General features: G+C 41.2%; 2 protein-coding genes across 6 annotated transcripts in view; one reads left to right on the top strand and one right to left on the bottom strand.

Annotated features, from left to right (window-relative positions):
* KCNH6 (potassium voltage-gated channel subfamily H member 6) overlaps window positions 1-15,546 on the top strand; it is a 120,215-nt gene extending 104,669 nt beyond the window's left edge. For 4 of the 5 annotated variants that reach the window (XM_033919178.1, XM_033919177.1, XM_033919176.1 and 1 more), the window contains 5 exons: window positions 508-607; window positions 5,503-5,793; window positions 8,432-8,549; window positions 8,638-8,830; window positions 13,585-15,546. In XM_033919178.1, the coding sequence (XP_033775069.1) occupies window positions 508-607; window positions 5,503-5,793; window positions 8,432-8,549; window positions 8,638-8,830; window positions 13,585-13,881 (999 nt within the window). In that variant the 3' untranslated portion in view covers window positions 13,882-15,546. The remainder of the gene's footprint in view (window positions 1-507; window positions 608-5,502; window positions 5,794-8,431; window positions 8,550-8,637; window positions 8,831-13,584) is intronic. The other variant, XM_033919179.1, reaches the window with a different exon arrangement.
* On the bottom strand, window positions 1,149-1,526 carry LOC117347797 (NADH dehydrogenase [ubiquinone] 1 beta subcomplex subunit 1-like). The gene has a single exon (XM_033919180.1). The coding sequence runs from the start codon at window positions 1,375-1,377 to the stop codon at window positions 1,201-1,203; it is 177 nt and encodes a 58-aa protein (XP_033775071.1). The 5' UTR covers window positions 1,378-1,526; the 3' UTR covers window positions 1,149-1,200.
* Window positions 15,547-15,778: the final 232 nt, after the last annotated feature.

The raw sequence follows: 15,778 nt of genomic DNA, 5'->3' as shown, positions 1-15,778 counted from the left end.
TGTCAGGTTAAACTAGGACTAAGTTTTTTAGTCCAGCTTTAGAGAAGCATTGTAGTATCTGTTGCATTTAATTATAGGGATACATTTTATGGGCAGAGGTGTACATAAGTATGATTTCTGTGGTAGAGATGAGATTGATTGGTAACTAACAAAGAAATAGAGCAGATTATACAATGAGCATAAGAGTAGTTACACAGACATGTGAAAAAACATGACAAAATACTTTGGGTTCATGATCCTGGTCCTTTTCCAACTCTAGAAAAAAATACCAAAAAATCAAATAGATACCCAGTGCTGGTCAACTTACAAAAGCCCAAATGAGATTTTAATCTGGTCCTGAGTTGCATTATTTCACTCCTGTGCCAATGCAATCAGTCAGACCTGTACCCTAGACTGGTAACAAGGCAGGTAACAGTGGAAGAGTTACTGGGTACTTGTGTGACCGTGAGGGAGAGGGGACAGGGTAGCACGAACATTTTCTCCGTCCCTTACATTCTCTTTAATTAGGCAGATGGCATCCTACATTCTCCAGCTGTGAAAGATTGCAGTCCCTCATATCGGCGGCCACGTCACCGGAAACATCCCTCGCACTGGCGTAACAAGTCTGGTAAGATTATTTTCAAGGGCTTAGAGAATTTATTTTTCCTAGAGATCTTCCTGTTTTCCTGCTGCTTTGGCATTCTTGTGTTTTGTTTTGTTTTTCTTACAGCAGCCCTTTCAGAGAGAGGTACAAAGGCAAAGAGACTGCTCCAGCCAGGGAATGAGCATCACCGTGAAACAGTTTGGGGTGGGGTGGGAGGCTGAAGACTGCAGCACATGGTCTCGTATTCAGTTCCTCTCCTCTTTTCCAGAGGCAGCAGGTGGAAAGGACAAGCAGCCCTGCTCCCTTCCACAAAGGGCAGAGAACATCACACTGACAGATGATTTATGGCATTATTATGCACTAGTTCAGAACACTCAAGAATAGCAAGTGCCTTTAGTAAATGAAAACCATTTGAGTTAGAGGTGCAGTATTTTAAATCCTCTTCGCTGGTATACTATAAGATGATTTGACCATACAGTGAGATTCTAGCTTGATGTCCCCAAAGAGCTCAGAACGGGTTACAGGTTTAACATACATAATTTCTTTTTTTTTTTTTCCAGAAGTATTAAATTAGAAGGTTTAATTCAAAAGAACTTGTTCCACTGCACTTGCGAGCTTTATTTCCATGTGAATTCTTCACCTGGTTTCAAATCCCTCTTGAATAACAGGCTTTTGTTTCTAAATGCAGTCAGCTTTTCATCGTTCTTTTTGTCCCAGTACCAACCTATTACAAATCCAAGTGGGACCAACACATTTGTCCAATGCTCACCTACTACACCGATTATGTTCACCATGGTGAGCTACTGCCACTGCTGTACTGGACCAGGTACCGTCTCAAGTCGGCTCTGGCACCCTTTCGTGGATCCGCTGCTACCTCTACTCAGTTCAGGAAGCTGGCGTTTGATTCTCAGCCCTACGGCGCGAGCCTCTCACAAGTCCGCCATTTCCCCTCTACGTCACGCTCCGCCTCATACATAATTTATGTACACATTTATGATACAAGTTTTTATCCTAACTTGTTACATGCTAGGGGCTAATAACAATATACAGTTTACGGGGTTACAATTTGCTATGGTTGTCCTTATGATGCAAGGTTAATAATTAGACCTTCTTACATAACATAGTAACATAGTAGATGACGGCAGATAAAGACCCGAATGGTCCATCCAGTCTGCCCAACCTGATTCAATTTAAATTTTTTTTTTTTTTTTCTTCTTAGCTATTTCTGGGCGAGAATCCAAAGCTTTACCCGGTACTGTGCTTGGGTTCCAACTGCCAAAATCTGTTAAGACTTACTCCAGCCCATCTACACCCTCCCAGCCATTGAAGCCCTCCCCTGCCCATCCTCCTCCAAACGGCCATACACAGACACAGACCGTACAAGTCTGCCCAGTAACTGGCCTAGTTCAATCTTTAATATTATTTTCTGATTCTAAATCTTCTGTGTTCATCCCACGCTTCTTTGAACTCAGTCACAGTTTTACTCTCCACCACCTCTCTCGGGAGCGCATTCCAGGCATCCACCACCCTCTCCGTAAAGTAGAATTTCCTAACATTGCCCCTGAATCTACCACCCCTCAACCTCAAATTATGTCCTCTGGTTTTACCATTTTCCTTTCTCTGGAAAAGATTTTGTTCTACGTTAATACCCTTTAAGTATTTGAACGTCTGAATCATATCTCCCCTGTCTCTCCTTTCCTCTAGGGTATACATATTCTTAAAAATGAGATTGGGAAGGGCATATGGGAGGTAATTCTGTAAAGTGTGTAAATAATGTGTAAATAATAATCTGCCTACATACATATTTATACCTATGATAGAAGGTTCTTTGCAGTTGGGCATTCACTTGAGTGGAGTCTGGGCAGAGCATGGATGGGGTGCACATTTACTATAGATTATATGCATATCTTCCAGATATGGGCATGAGCTTTTCCCACCGCCTAAACAGATACATGTACCCAGTTACATGGGTATTCTATACGGGAAAAGTGGCACCTACTTTCCTGCACAGAATAGGCTCCAAAAAGGCCCCCTCCAGCCTCCTAAACCTGCATATATGATTTTACGCTTAATGTGCAAAGTTGTGTGTGCAAATTATAGAATCATGTCTGTTATGCACCTAACAATTTAATAATTAGCTGCTAATTGGGTGTTAACCAATTGTTGACCATAATTGCTGTTCATTGGCTATAATTGGCACTAATTAGCAGTTATGTGCATAAATGTCCTTAGTTGCAATTCTATAAAATATATACGCAAAATCCATAGTGTGGACCTGGGAGGGGCGTGAGTGGGTCAGGGGCATGCCTGGAGGAGGTCATACAATACTATCCGGTATGTGCCTAACTGAAAGCATGTAAATAACTCTTTCTCTTATAGCTGGAACAACACCTGCGGGGTCCCGCAGGGCTCCCCCCTATCCCCCACCCTATTCAATATCTACCTGGCCTTCCTAGGTATCCTTCTTCATAACCTCAAGCTCAAATTCTTCATTTATGCAGACGACATCACAATATCCATCCCACTAACCAATCTCTCACAAGAAATACTCGACCACATTACAAACATTCTCAACCAGATTGAACTCTGGATGCTATCATTCAGACTGAAACTAAACCCCGACAAATCAAAATTCTTCCTAGCCACCCCCAATGACAAAATCAAGGAAGCTACAATTCAATTGAAAGGAATGACCTTCCCCCCTCGAACCGACCTTAAAAATCCTGGGAGTCACGCTGGACAAAAATCTTTCCTTAGAAAATCACACCAACCTCAATGTCAGGAAAAGCTTCTCTGTACTTTGAAAACTTCGCACCATAAAAATATACTTCAATGACACTTCTTTCCGCCTTCTTGTACAATCCTCCATCCTCAGCATTCTAGATTATTGCAACATCATATACCTTAACGCCACGAAGAAAACAACCAGGAGACTAAAAATAATCCAAAATACTGCCGTGCGCCTCATCTTTGGCCTAAAGAAATGGGAACACGTCACCTCTTTCTACCATCAACTTCACTGGCTACCATTCGAGTCTAGAGTCATGCTTCTGCTACAAGGCTGTAAATGGTTCTTCACCAAGTTACATCAATCCCCACTTCAACCTCTATTGCACCAACAAGAAATCCCGTCGTATTCAGCTGTTCGCCTTCCCTTCGCTCAAACTTTGTCACCTCAAAAGATTCCTGGACAAAACTTTCGCCTTCCAAGCAGCTAAGCTGAACCCATGGCTAGCCCAAATGATACTCGAGGCCCCCACTTACCTCGGCTTCAGAAAATTACTTAAAACCTACCTATTCAGCAAACAAGACCCGAATTGTCCCCCCCCCACCCCGACAATAACACTTCGCCCCCCCTCCACTTCTCCTTCACGAGGCCATCCCTTTTTCCCTACTTTCCACATCCTCTGTCTAGTTCGATTAAAACTGTAATTCTGATAAATAATTGTTAATCTGCCTGTCTATGCAGATCCTAATCTAATTGATTAAGATCATCAGACCACAAACTTCTCTATATTCCATCCCTAAAAGACTTCTATTATACTCGCAAAACAAATTTCGCTATAACCGCCCCTACATTATGGAACTCACTTCCACAATACCTCCGCGACGAACAACAATTAGCCAAATTCAAGATAAATCTAAAGACTTTCTTATTTCGGGACGCTTTTAATCAAACCTAAATTCATTTTTTTTTTTTTTCTCTCTCTCTTTTTTTTTTCTTTCTTTCATCAGGCAAGCATCCATCATCTACACGCCTCCCCTTCCCTTCGTTCAATCCCCCCTCCCCCACTTTTCCCATTTCTTCTATACAATGTAACTTTTTCCCTTTCCTCCCCTATTGCCCTCACACTCCAGTACGTCAAGTCTTTGTCATTTACGTTTAATTTTAGACTTCTTCATGCACATTCTACTACATTTAAACTCTTTATTAATTTTATTGTTAACCGGCCAGACAATTGTTTGATGGTCGGGATATTAAAAACTAATAAACTTGGAACCGCCTAGAACTCGCTGGGTATGGCGGTATATAAGAATAAAATTATTATTATTATTATTAAATGATTTGTGCCTAAAGTTAGGCTTGTAACTTAAGGCATGTGCTAATAGTCTGTGGGACTCTTTTTCAAAAAAACAAAAAACAAAAAAAAAACTTCAAAAGATGGCATAAACTGGCAGTTGGATATTTTGATCATCAAAATTAAACTAATTTTTTTAGATGTCTTACGGGTCATTTTCCTTCCAATATGTCTAAATCTTAAGGAGTTGTGCCTTGGGTGGAATTAAGGTGGTCTTAGGACTTGGATATCTTTCAGGGATAATCAAACCTTTTTGAAGATGTCCAGGCCAGGGCATCATTTAGATATTTGGAGTTAAAAGGGACAAAAAGGTTTCCCAAACTGATCAGATGTCCATTGGATGCATGAAGTCATGAGTGACTCCCCATACACACACACACACACACACACACACTTCCCGAGTGGTCACTGACTTAGGGTTACCAGATTTTCTGTAACAAAAATCTGGACCCATGGCCCCGCCCCCAGGCCCGCCTAGTGATGCCCGGCAGCCGTATCATTCTCTATTTCAAGCTCAGTCAACACAGATCTGGTGTCTCCAGCTGTTTTTCACAGTGTCTTGGCTGATGTAATAATGCCTATAGGAAGGAGTTTTGTCGCTGTCCCTGTCCCTGCCCTATTCCTGTAACCTCTGCCTTAACCACACAAGCCTCGAACACTTATGATTTTAAAGCGTTTGAGGCTTATGCAGATGAGGACAGAGCTTGCAGGAATGGGGCAAGGACAGGAAAAGAACTTACCAGAATGGCACGGGAAAATGAGTTACCGCATGGATGGGGAAAAATTTGTCCCCATGTCATTCTCTAGCTTGAAACTTTCTCTATCTGATGTTTCCACCAGATGGCTTGGATGAGGGGAATTCTGATGGCAAGCAATATCACAGCTGCTCTGAACTCGCCAACCCGCAAGCCCACAAAAGCAGAGGCCACTGGGATGATCTGTGCAGCAGCACTACACCCTGCTCTCAGACCAGCGATGATGAAATGAAGCCCCTCAGTGCTGGCCAGTTGGACCACTTCATTCCATCTGAGAAGCAAGAGTTCAATCCAGCTGTGGTCAACCTGGCCACTACCAATGTTAGTGGCCAGGAAACTCATAGGAGGCCAGTGGATAATGTGGAGACATGTGTAGGTAATTAAATCAAAGTTTCTTCTATATGTTCTTTGATAGGTATAAGATAAGGCCAAAACATTCATGCCAGGCCAATACATCTGCTGTCCACCTATGAATAACCTTGGCTTCTCTCAGGAACAATGACTTCAATTGGGTTAGTTTTCTGCATACTATGACAAATGAACCTCATACCTAAGCCACAGCATGTGGAGTATGATCTCAGGGCAGGATTAACAAGCTTGGAGCTCATACTCTCAGCCATTTTCTCACATTGCCTAGAGTTTTTACAGTCTTACTGAACAGGTATTAGGTTTATTTAAAATTTGATAATATCGCCTATAAAACTTAGTCATTATATTACAACTTAAAATTTAGACAGAGTCAGACAAGGACTTACTTGATACAAAGGAACTGGGGTAGAACTACAATAGTTATAGGAAAGGAACATATATGGGGGAAGTACAATTAGAATTAAAGGGCAAAAGAACCATGGCCTCTTTTATCCTTTAGAAAACGTGGAGCAGCCTGAGGAAGGCATTGTTTATCCGCCGAAACTAGGATCCTTGTCGGGACCTCGTTTTCAAATAAAGACTTTGTTGTTTGGCTGAATAGATGCCTCCTTTGCCTTTCTGTTGCTATTTCAAGGCGAGTTGGTTTTCTTTTGCCTATCTGCTCAGGGCAGGATGCACAGAGCTTTGGCAACCCGGTAAGAAATACCAGGTTGGGAGCAATTTTCTTTTGCCGGGGTATACTCAGCACAAATAGCTTGAACTAGAAGAGCGAGAACTAGAAGGCCTTGAGCATGCGCATTTTTCTGCTTTTTTCATTTCCAAAGGCATGCAATTCCATTCTTTAGGCCCTGAAGCCAAAAAGGTATCAACATGTGTTTTGTTAAGTCTTAGATGGCAAAAGTTAGGCACCTCCAGGGTGCATGTGTTCATGGCGTGCAGATGTCTAGTCAGAACTTACTCATGGCATTCACGCAGATAATACGACCGCTGGGGTTGGACCGCAGGGTCTCTGTTTGCATACTTGCAGCTGCGTAGCTATTGTTTGGCGCTTCGTTCACCAGAGGGTAACTTGCCCACTTTCACTTCCCTGGATCAACAGTTTTTGTCCGCCCCATCTGAATTCAACACACTCTCGGAGTGGTAAAAAGTGGGGAGAGAAAGACGGTCTAGTAGGTTTCTTGATGCTATGGCAACGGATTGGACTCTAGCTTTGGGAGAGCAGGTTACTGCCGCTGAATTAGTTCTGTGTTTTCAGGAATGTGCCTCTGCCTCCCCTAATGTGAGTCTCCGGGAAGTGCATCTGCAGATTCTGCACCAATCTTATTTAACGAGATGTAAGGGGCGACAGATGGGGTTATGGCTTGATGACTGCTGCCCCCGTTGCCCGGCTCGCCGGGACACCTTGGTACATCACTTTTTGGAATGTTCACATGTAGGGCCCTTGTGGATATTTGTGCTTCGGGAACTGGAGAAAGTTATAGGATTATCTATAGACTGGTCTTATAAGACGTTGCTGTTGGGTGTCACAAGTCCCCTGGTGGAAGCGGGTGTTGGCGAGCCTGGAAAACCCTTTCTTTTAGTGGCCTTAGGAATCACAAAGAAACTAATTCTTCGCTACTGGATTGGCACCACGCGGCCAACAGTCCAACAGTGGCGGGCCAATATGTCTTTGATGGCTGGTTGGGAGCGACAGCACCGCCGGGGTGTTACGAGCTGGAAATCTAGGACCTATTTGGATTATTGGAGTTCCTTTTAGTGCTGGTTAGAGATCATGGGTGCTGGGGATGGGGGGGGGGGTTTAGAAGGGGTGGGTTTCACTTAAAATTAGATCTGCATGGGAGCTGATATGTTGTGGATTTGTCTGTTTATTTCCTTTTTACATGTACCTTTGACTTTTGTACATGATGTCTTACTTGGATGGTTGCATCTTGTATTTTCTCGTATGCATTGATCCTTTAATAAACACATTAAAAAAAAAAAAGAACAGATTACAGGTTAAACATGCATAATATAGTTAACAGGTTACGATTTGCATTAGATTTGCCATAATTAAAATACAAGTTTACCACACAAGTTTTTATCCTAACTTGACACATACTATGTAACATATCTTGAAATAAAGTAACAGTCCTCTCAGAGCATTTGTAATTCAGCCTTCCAGTATAACCTATCTCTATTCTATGTAATGTAAAGTAGGAGAAAGTCAGCTCCGTTTTGATTGGCAAAAGGTCGCTTTGCTTCTGCTCTTCACATCTTCTCAGTCACAAGGATGTATGAACATCTATTTGACCATCCGAGGTTCTGCTTCATTTTTATCACTCACTGGAAATTTGAGACTCTTCACAAATGCAGCAGCCAAAGCAGAACCAGTAGCAAACATTTGAAGTCAAGGCCCAAAATGCACTTGGAACTTTCAGTTGTTCTTTGATTTGGAACAGGCAGTGATGCTTCTTCCACCGTGTGCATGCATTTAAAATTGCTTGCACCTAGCATATATTCAATTAACAGACTTTTGCATTCAGTCATACGACCAAATTCAGAGCATTGCATGATGAATTATAATGAAGCTGAGGAAAGAGGACACTTTGAAAAGTCTTTTATACCTACATTTACAATGGAGGAAATATTTCTCTTGCTTCCTTTAGTATCTCCTGTTCAGCATATTTCCTTAGTGCACAGCTGTCCAGAACCTCCAATCAGCTCGGATGACAAGCCGGGGGAAGTAGAATCCAGGCTGGATCTCCTACAGATGCAGTTAGACAGGTAAACAGACCCTCCTCCTGATCGCATTCCTGGAACCTTCACAGGCTGACAGAAAGCGCCACTGACTTCCATCTGTTCTGTTCTGCAGGTTAGAGTCTCGCATGTCATCAGACATCAATATAATCCTTCAGCTTCTGCAATGCCAAATATCCCAGGTCCCCTCTGCATACAGCCCCATTTCTCCAAGCTCCAACAACTCAGGAATACACCATACAGGTTCCAGGAGCATGGACCCTGTGCAAACCAATCCTTACCAGTTGGAAGCCCTATCTCCTTTGCAGGTAACCACAGGACTCATCTAAGAACTATAAACCTGTTGAACTGCTTATCTGGAAGATCTTATGTGATATTGAATAGTTAAAATACTATGTACAAAAGTGATACTATTGGAGGTGAATACAAGTGGGTAGGAGGATGATATTATTTGGCTCACTTGAGAAGTCTGTGTATGATGTGGTTAGGAAAGTGACTCCAGATTGGCATTAAGAACAATATATTGACTGAGTCTTCCTTGTTTTCCAGAGTAGAATGTGCGCCTTAATATTACTGTTTAATGTAAACAGGTGTCCAACGTGTGGTGGACACCTGGAATGCGCTTCCGTAGAGCGTAATAGGGCAGAGTATGGTACTGGGGTTCAAGAAAGGATTGGACAATTTCCTGCTGGAAAAGGGGATAGAGGGGTATAGATAGAGGATTACTGCACAGGTCCTGGACCTGTTGGGCCACCGTGTGAGCGGACTGCTGGGCGCGATGGACCTCAGATCTGACCCAGCAAAGGCATTGCTTATGTTCTTATTCCATGGGTCAATTGGATTCTTGAATGCATAAAATTTAGTTTACTGAGCAAACTTCCAATATTCTATGTTTATATTTTCCTATTGTTCATCATCATATGTGGCCAGGGTGCAAAATCCACTCTGCTAGTAGAGATTAGTTTTCCAAAGCTGGCATGCCAAGTCTACATGAGCCATCCCTTAATTAACCAAAGGCATATTCTGGATGAATGCAGTTTGTTAGCATCTCAATAAAAAAAACAAGACAAGAGAAATCTACTGTATATTTACAAAAACAAAAAACCCAAAAGCATCTGGCAATACTTTTTTGTGGAGGGGGTGTTAGATGCCTGGATTGACCTCCTGGAGGAGGTGGCAGAGGAGTCAAAAACAGTGGCAAATTTAAAAATGCATGGGATAGACAAAGGAACCCTAAATAAAATGAGGGATAGTATCAAAACATAGCTTAACACAGTGGTTCCCAAACCCTGTCCTGGAGGAACACCAGGCCAATTGGGTTTTCAGGCTAGCCCTAATGAATATGCATGAAGCAAATTTGCATGCCTATCACTTCCATCATATGCAAATCTCTCTCATGCATATTCATTAGGGCTAGCCTGAAAACCCGATTGGCCTGGTGTTCCTCCAGGACAGGGTTGGGAATCACTGGCTTAACATATCAACAGCTAGGAATTAATATGTGATGGACAGAAATGGTATTTAGATGGCAATTCTAGAAGTGGGGATTGAAGTGAGGCCACTGCTGGACAGATTTCTGTGGTCTGCGTTCTATAATATGGCTAGACAAATCAGGGCGGACTGGAGCAGTCTTCGAAGACAGCTCCAGTGCTGGGCAGACTTTAACAGTCTGAAAATGGCAAGGATGGATCAGGATCAAGTATGCATATTTTATATCACAAATGTAACTAATTGGAAACTTAGGGGGGGTCTTTTACTAAGGCGCGCTAGCCAATTTAGCATGCACTTACGTGCTCATTATATTCTATAGTACTGAAGGTGAATCCAAATAGTATCCAAATGAGTTTTCAACAACAAAAAAAAAAAGACCACCAGATGTCTCAGTGAAATGATTCAACCAGATTAATAGAAAGTGCTCAGAACTTTAACGGTGGAGAAACACAACCGGGGACACGCCCCTAAATGTGCCTCTCTCAATCTTTCACTGCACTGTATACTACTGTTATGCTACTTTACTAGGCAACCAGGGAACCTCTTTGGTAATAGCGGCCTGCGCCATGGCTCGACCCCTTCCCTGCTGCTGCCTCCTTTTTTGGGCTCGTGTTTTACGCTCCTGCCTTTGTTCCACTTCTCTAAAGGCTTCCCCCATAAAGGGAAATATCTTCCCTATTCTAGCCTCAAGCTCAGAACTAGAAAGTCCTTGTGACCTCGTATTCACTAGACATTGTCTCTCCCTCATGGCCTCCGTAAACCCTTGCCAGTCCTGACCTAGTATGACATCAAAAGGTGCCTCAGGTACTACTGCAAGAAGGGTATTACAGTGGTGCCTCACACAACGAACTTAATTCGTTCCAGGAGCAAGTTTGTTATGCGAAAAGTTTGTTATGTGAAACGCGTTTTCCCATAACAATACATGTTAAAAAAAATAATTCGTTCTGCAGCATAAAATATGCTAAGATGACATAAAAAAAGATAAATTTGTCAAAATGGTGAAAATGGTGGTCTTGCTGAGGCCAAACTCTTTGACGAGGTCACACTGTTTTACCCCACATTCACTCCTTCTAATTATTTCCCGTTTCATTTCAACAGAAATCACCTTCCTGCTTTTTTTAGAAGCCATGATATATAAAAAATATTGAGTTTATCTTAAAAGGACGACTGTATACAGTGAGAGAGGGCAGTTAAGCGCAGTGACTAACGACTGCCTGCAGTGCCTGCGCGGAAGGATGCAATACATCGGCAGCTCGGGCGACTTCGTTGTGTGAAACGAAGTTCGTTGTGTGAAACGAAGTTCGTTGTGTGAAGTTCGTTGTGTGAAACGAAGTTCGTTGTGTGAAACGAAGTTCGTTGTGTGAAACGAAGTTCGTTGTGTGAAACGAAGTTCGTTGTGTGAAGTTCGTTGTGTGAAATGAAGTTCGTTGTGTGAAGTTCGTTGTGTGAAACGAAGTTCGTTGTGTGAAACGAAGTTCGTTGTGTGAAACGAAGTTCGTTGTGTGAAGTTCGTTGTGTGAAACGAAGTTCGTTGTGTGAAACGAAGTTCGTTGTGTGAAACGAAGTTCGTTGTGTGAAATGAAGTTCGTTGTGTGAAGTTCGTTGTGTGAAATGAAGTTCGTTGTGTGAAGTTCGTTGTGTGAAACGAAGTTCGTTGTGTGAATCAAGACATGAAGTTCGTTGTGCGAGGCGTTCGTTATGCGAGGCACCACTGTATACACTTTTCCTTTGTACCTAATAGTGGCAGGATTCAGTAGATACTGTTTGCTGTTCTCATGAACGCACCTAATTTTAACGGATCTGAGGGGCTGCCCTCTCCCTTCTGTGTGAAAAACTTTCTCCCAGAACCGACGAGCCATCATGGACTGATCAGCTCCTGTATCAAGTAGTGCCTCCAGCTCCTGGCCCCCTACAGATATCGGTAGAAAATACCCCCCTTCCACCGGTTTCCTCCCCCTCCCCATACCATACGCTACCATGCAATCCGCCTCTTCCTTACAATCCTTTAGCTGGTGTCCTTTTTCCCCACACCTACAACAATAGATGGGGGCCGAGGTAAAGAGTTTCCTTGTGTGTGTAGCTAATGTACATTTAAGAGATGACCATTTTCAAAACAAATAGATATTTTCCTGTTTTGAAAATGGTCACGTTCACTATTGGATTTTTGGATGTTTTCCACAGAATGTCCAAAATCAAATTTATTGCATCTCACAATAGACCATTCAAGTTTATCATAACACTGAAGCCCAAACTCACATTCAGTGGAGCCACAGATATATGATATTAATTTCTTATTTTTTTAATTTTTTAATGGACCTTCAGAATGCAGCCAGGCACGTTATGCTGCCAGTTGCCAACGTCTTCATCGGTCCAGATTTTATTGATTTTTATTGCTTTCTATATATTTTCAAAATTTTTACTTCGTATAATTCTTCATTGAAATCTATTTATATAATAATTCCCACTTAGCTTTATACCACCTTTCCCGACATGCATGTTTCAAATGAAACTTTTCTTCAGGGTGATTCAGGGTGATTCAGACAGGTCGTGACCTGTTTGGGCCGCCGCGGGAGCGGACTGCCGGGCAGGATGGACCTATGGTCTGACCCGGCGGAGGCACTGCTTATGTTCTTATGTTCTTATGTTCTTTTAAATCTGTCGGCTCCTAAAACTTTTCTCCAACTTGTTATTTCAAAAAGCTTAAGCACATTTGTATAAGTTTACTCATTTATCAAAGCAAACCATTAAATTTAATTTAAAGCCTCAGAAAATGTTCAAAAACAAGCACTTACCATTTGAGGGAGCTTGTGTCTGCCATACAACATGGCCAAGGTTTGTAATTAGTGCTTTTTAATACAGCTGATATGACGCCCAAAACAAAGCAAGCTTTTTTGAAATAATAAGTTGGAGAAAAGTTTTAGGAGCCAATAGATTTAAAAGGAAAATTTAATTTGTATTTTCACAGTTCCCCTCGACCCTGAAGAAAAGTTATTTGAAACATGCATGTCAGGAGAGGTGGTATAATTGATAAGAGATCATCCACTATAAAGCTAAGTGGGAATTATATTATAAATAGATTTCAATGAAGAATTATATGAAGTAAAAAATTTTGAAAATATATAGAAAGCAATAAAAATCAATAAAATCTGGACCGATGAAGACGTCGGTAACCGGCAGCATAACGTGCCTGTCTGCATTCTAAAGGTCCATACAAAAAATATAAAAATAAGAAATTAATATCATATACCTGTGGCTCCACTGAATGAGTTTGGGTTTCAGTGTTATGATAAACTTGAATGGTCTATTGTGAGATGCAGTATAATTGAGTATCATACTAGTGGCATATATATATTTAACAAAATCAAATTTAGACATCATCTTGAAAATACCTCTCTATATTACCATATGTCTCAAAGACAGAGGAGCTTCTGATAATTCTAGACCATTCCTACATCACATATTATATTATTGGATAGTCAGTTCATGCTGATACTTGCTTTTCAGAGTGCATAGAGTACTGCCAGCTTCTGGAAAGAAAGGTGAAACATAACTTTTGTTTGTTTTTCACCAGAGTCCAAGCTTTACTAATCCAGACCAGGAAAAGATCAGCCTAAAAGCCAAGGACTCGGTGTCAAGCAGAATCCAGCTCACTGTACTGTCTGATGAAACTCTGACTTTGTCCCCAGAAGAAGAATCACGTTTCATGATCCTTCCAAACTCAGAACCTTGTCAACTGGAACACATCTCCCAGAGCCTCTGCAGGGGATCTCGCTTTCCTTCTCTCCCTGAACACCTTGAGGCATTGCTATCATCTGACCACTTGGACTTTCAAAGATATGTGTCTGACCCAGTGTTGCCAGGTAGTTAGATTCAGAGACCTCAAATGGAACCAGGTTTCAGTTAATTAAGACTGACTTCATAAGGAAATGATGAACCAAGGAATTTGGCTTCAAGGAGAACTGAAGCTGCTTTGGATGGGAGAATTTTGAATTATAAAGCAGGACTCCTGAATTTGCCTTCTTGAAATTATTGGTCTAGACTAGATGTTCAGTCTCAAGAAGTGACTTTTGTTTGGTCACATGGAGGCTAGTAGCTGAGTAAAGAAGGAAGCAGTTTTATGTTATACTTCCCTCCCCTAGAACCTTCTTTCCCTACCATGGTGGAACTTAACAGGCTACCAAGACTGTTATCTATTTAACTAATCTATAAAAGGGAAGTATGATTTAGGGGAAAGGGGCTGGAATATATTCAACGAGTGTCTGTGGTTGTAAAAGGACAGCTAAAGTATATTGCTAATGCATTTAACTGGGTTGCATTTTGAATAGGTGAGTCCTTCCATCCATGCACACTGATCATTCAGATAAAAAGAGTTGAGTCATAGTTGTCTTCCAGGCATAGTATTTGGCTTTGGAGAAGGAGGTGAACTGTGCCTTTATGAAGAATGAATAAGATTCTGTCAGGAGACCTGTGCAACAATCCAATAACCAAATTGATCTTGAGGAAAACATAATTATCTGTAGGTTATGATGTCTTGAATTAGTCAAACATATGAATCATCCACAAAGAATATTGTAGAGAGTAAGATTTTGAAATTACTAATGGAGAATGGGTCTTTGCAGCATTCACAGCTCATATAAAAACATTGGGGGGGGGGGTGTAATTTCTTTGCTGATTCAATGAAAGGTGGACAAAACCATAAATCATGTACAGGAGCTTGCAAAGCTCCAATTTTCAACCTTCCTCTTGGCTTTGGTACCAAAAAAACCATATACACACATCTGTAAGCACAAATCTTTATATATATATATATATATATATATAAAGAATAAGCAAACACTTTTGGTACGTCCTTTGAATTAGTGTATGTGTGTAAGTATGTATCTAAAAATAATATGTATATATGCATACATATGGTTTGATAGATGCCTTCATGGAGAGCCATGTATCTCCTGTCTTACTTTGATTGGATCAATTGACTTTGTGGGTTAACTGGACAAATCTTCAGTTTTATATTTCCTGCCCTTGCAATGGGTTATCCCTTATCCAGACCAACTGAGGTCTGGTTAAAAGGAGTAGCAACAGAAGGTGTGTTAGAGGTGTCCAAAAGTTATCTGCTTGACTTTAACCAGTGATTTTCAGTTTTTTAGATTTGGAGCTCTTTTTACAAAGCCCTGGTAGCAATTCCTGTGCAGTCAATGTGATGCAGCCCGTTCAGTTTCTATGGGCTGTGACACATTTGCCATGTTGGGAATCATTACTGTGGATTTGTAGAAGGGGCCCTTAGCTGATTAAGTCTTTGAGTATTCAGTTAAAAATAGCCGAATATTCTATGTCTATTGACCCCTATAGAGGTTTTAAGCCATTCTTTTCAAAGATTATTAACTGATGTAAGAGATTAGCAAAAACTGTGAATTTTCCTTTGGCATTTTAGCATACATTTTAATAAAGATCTTTTTTTTTTTTGTCATCTAATGTTCATTTATTCAGTAATGACAATCTGTTGGGTTACCAGCACATAATAAATATAGACATATTTTCTGACCCAGAAACTATTTTTCAAAAATGTCTTCTGTTCTTATTTATAGAAAGGCCCATATTCACAAGCTGATGAACAGCAAAATTATCTAGATAAAAGTATCTGAATTCAGTGGATCTTAACCAGGGCCGGGTTTATCATCAGGCAGACTAGGTGATTGCATAGGATGTCAGCTTATTGAGAGAGGATAGGCAAAGGACAGCTGATCCTGACAGCCATAAAATCAAAG

This window comes from Geotrypetes seraphini, chromosome 13, assembly GCF_902459505.1.
Source record: "Geotrypetes seraphini chromosome 13, aGeoSer1.1, whole genome shotgun sequence".
Lineage (NCBI taxonomy): Eukaryota > Metazoa > Chordata > Amphibia > Gymnophiona > Dermophiidae > Geotrypetes > Geotrypetes seraphini.
Note: the sequence above shows the minus strand (reverse complement) of the source record. Positions and strands in the feature narration are given on the sequence as shown.

Coding starts and splice junctions, on each gene's coding strand:
- LOC117347797 (XM_033919180.1), bottom strand. CDS start 1,377: ATGGTGAACATAATCGGTGTAGTAGGTGAGCATTGGACAAATGTGTTG.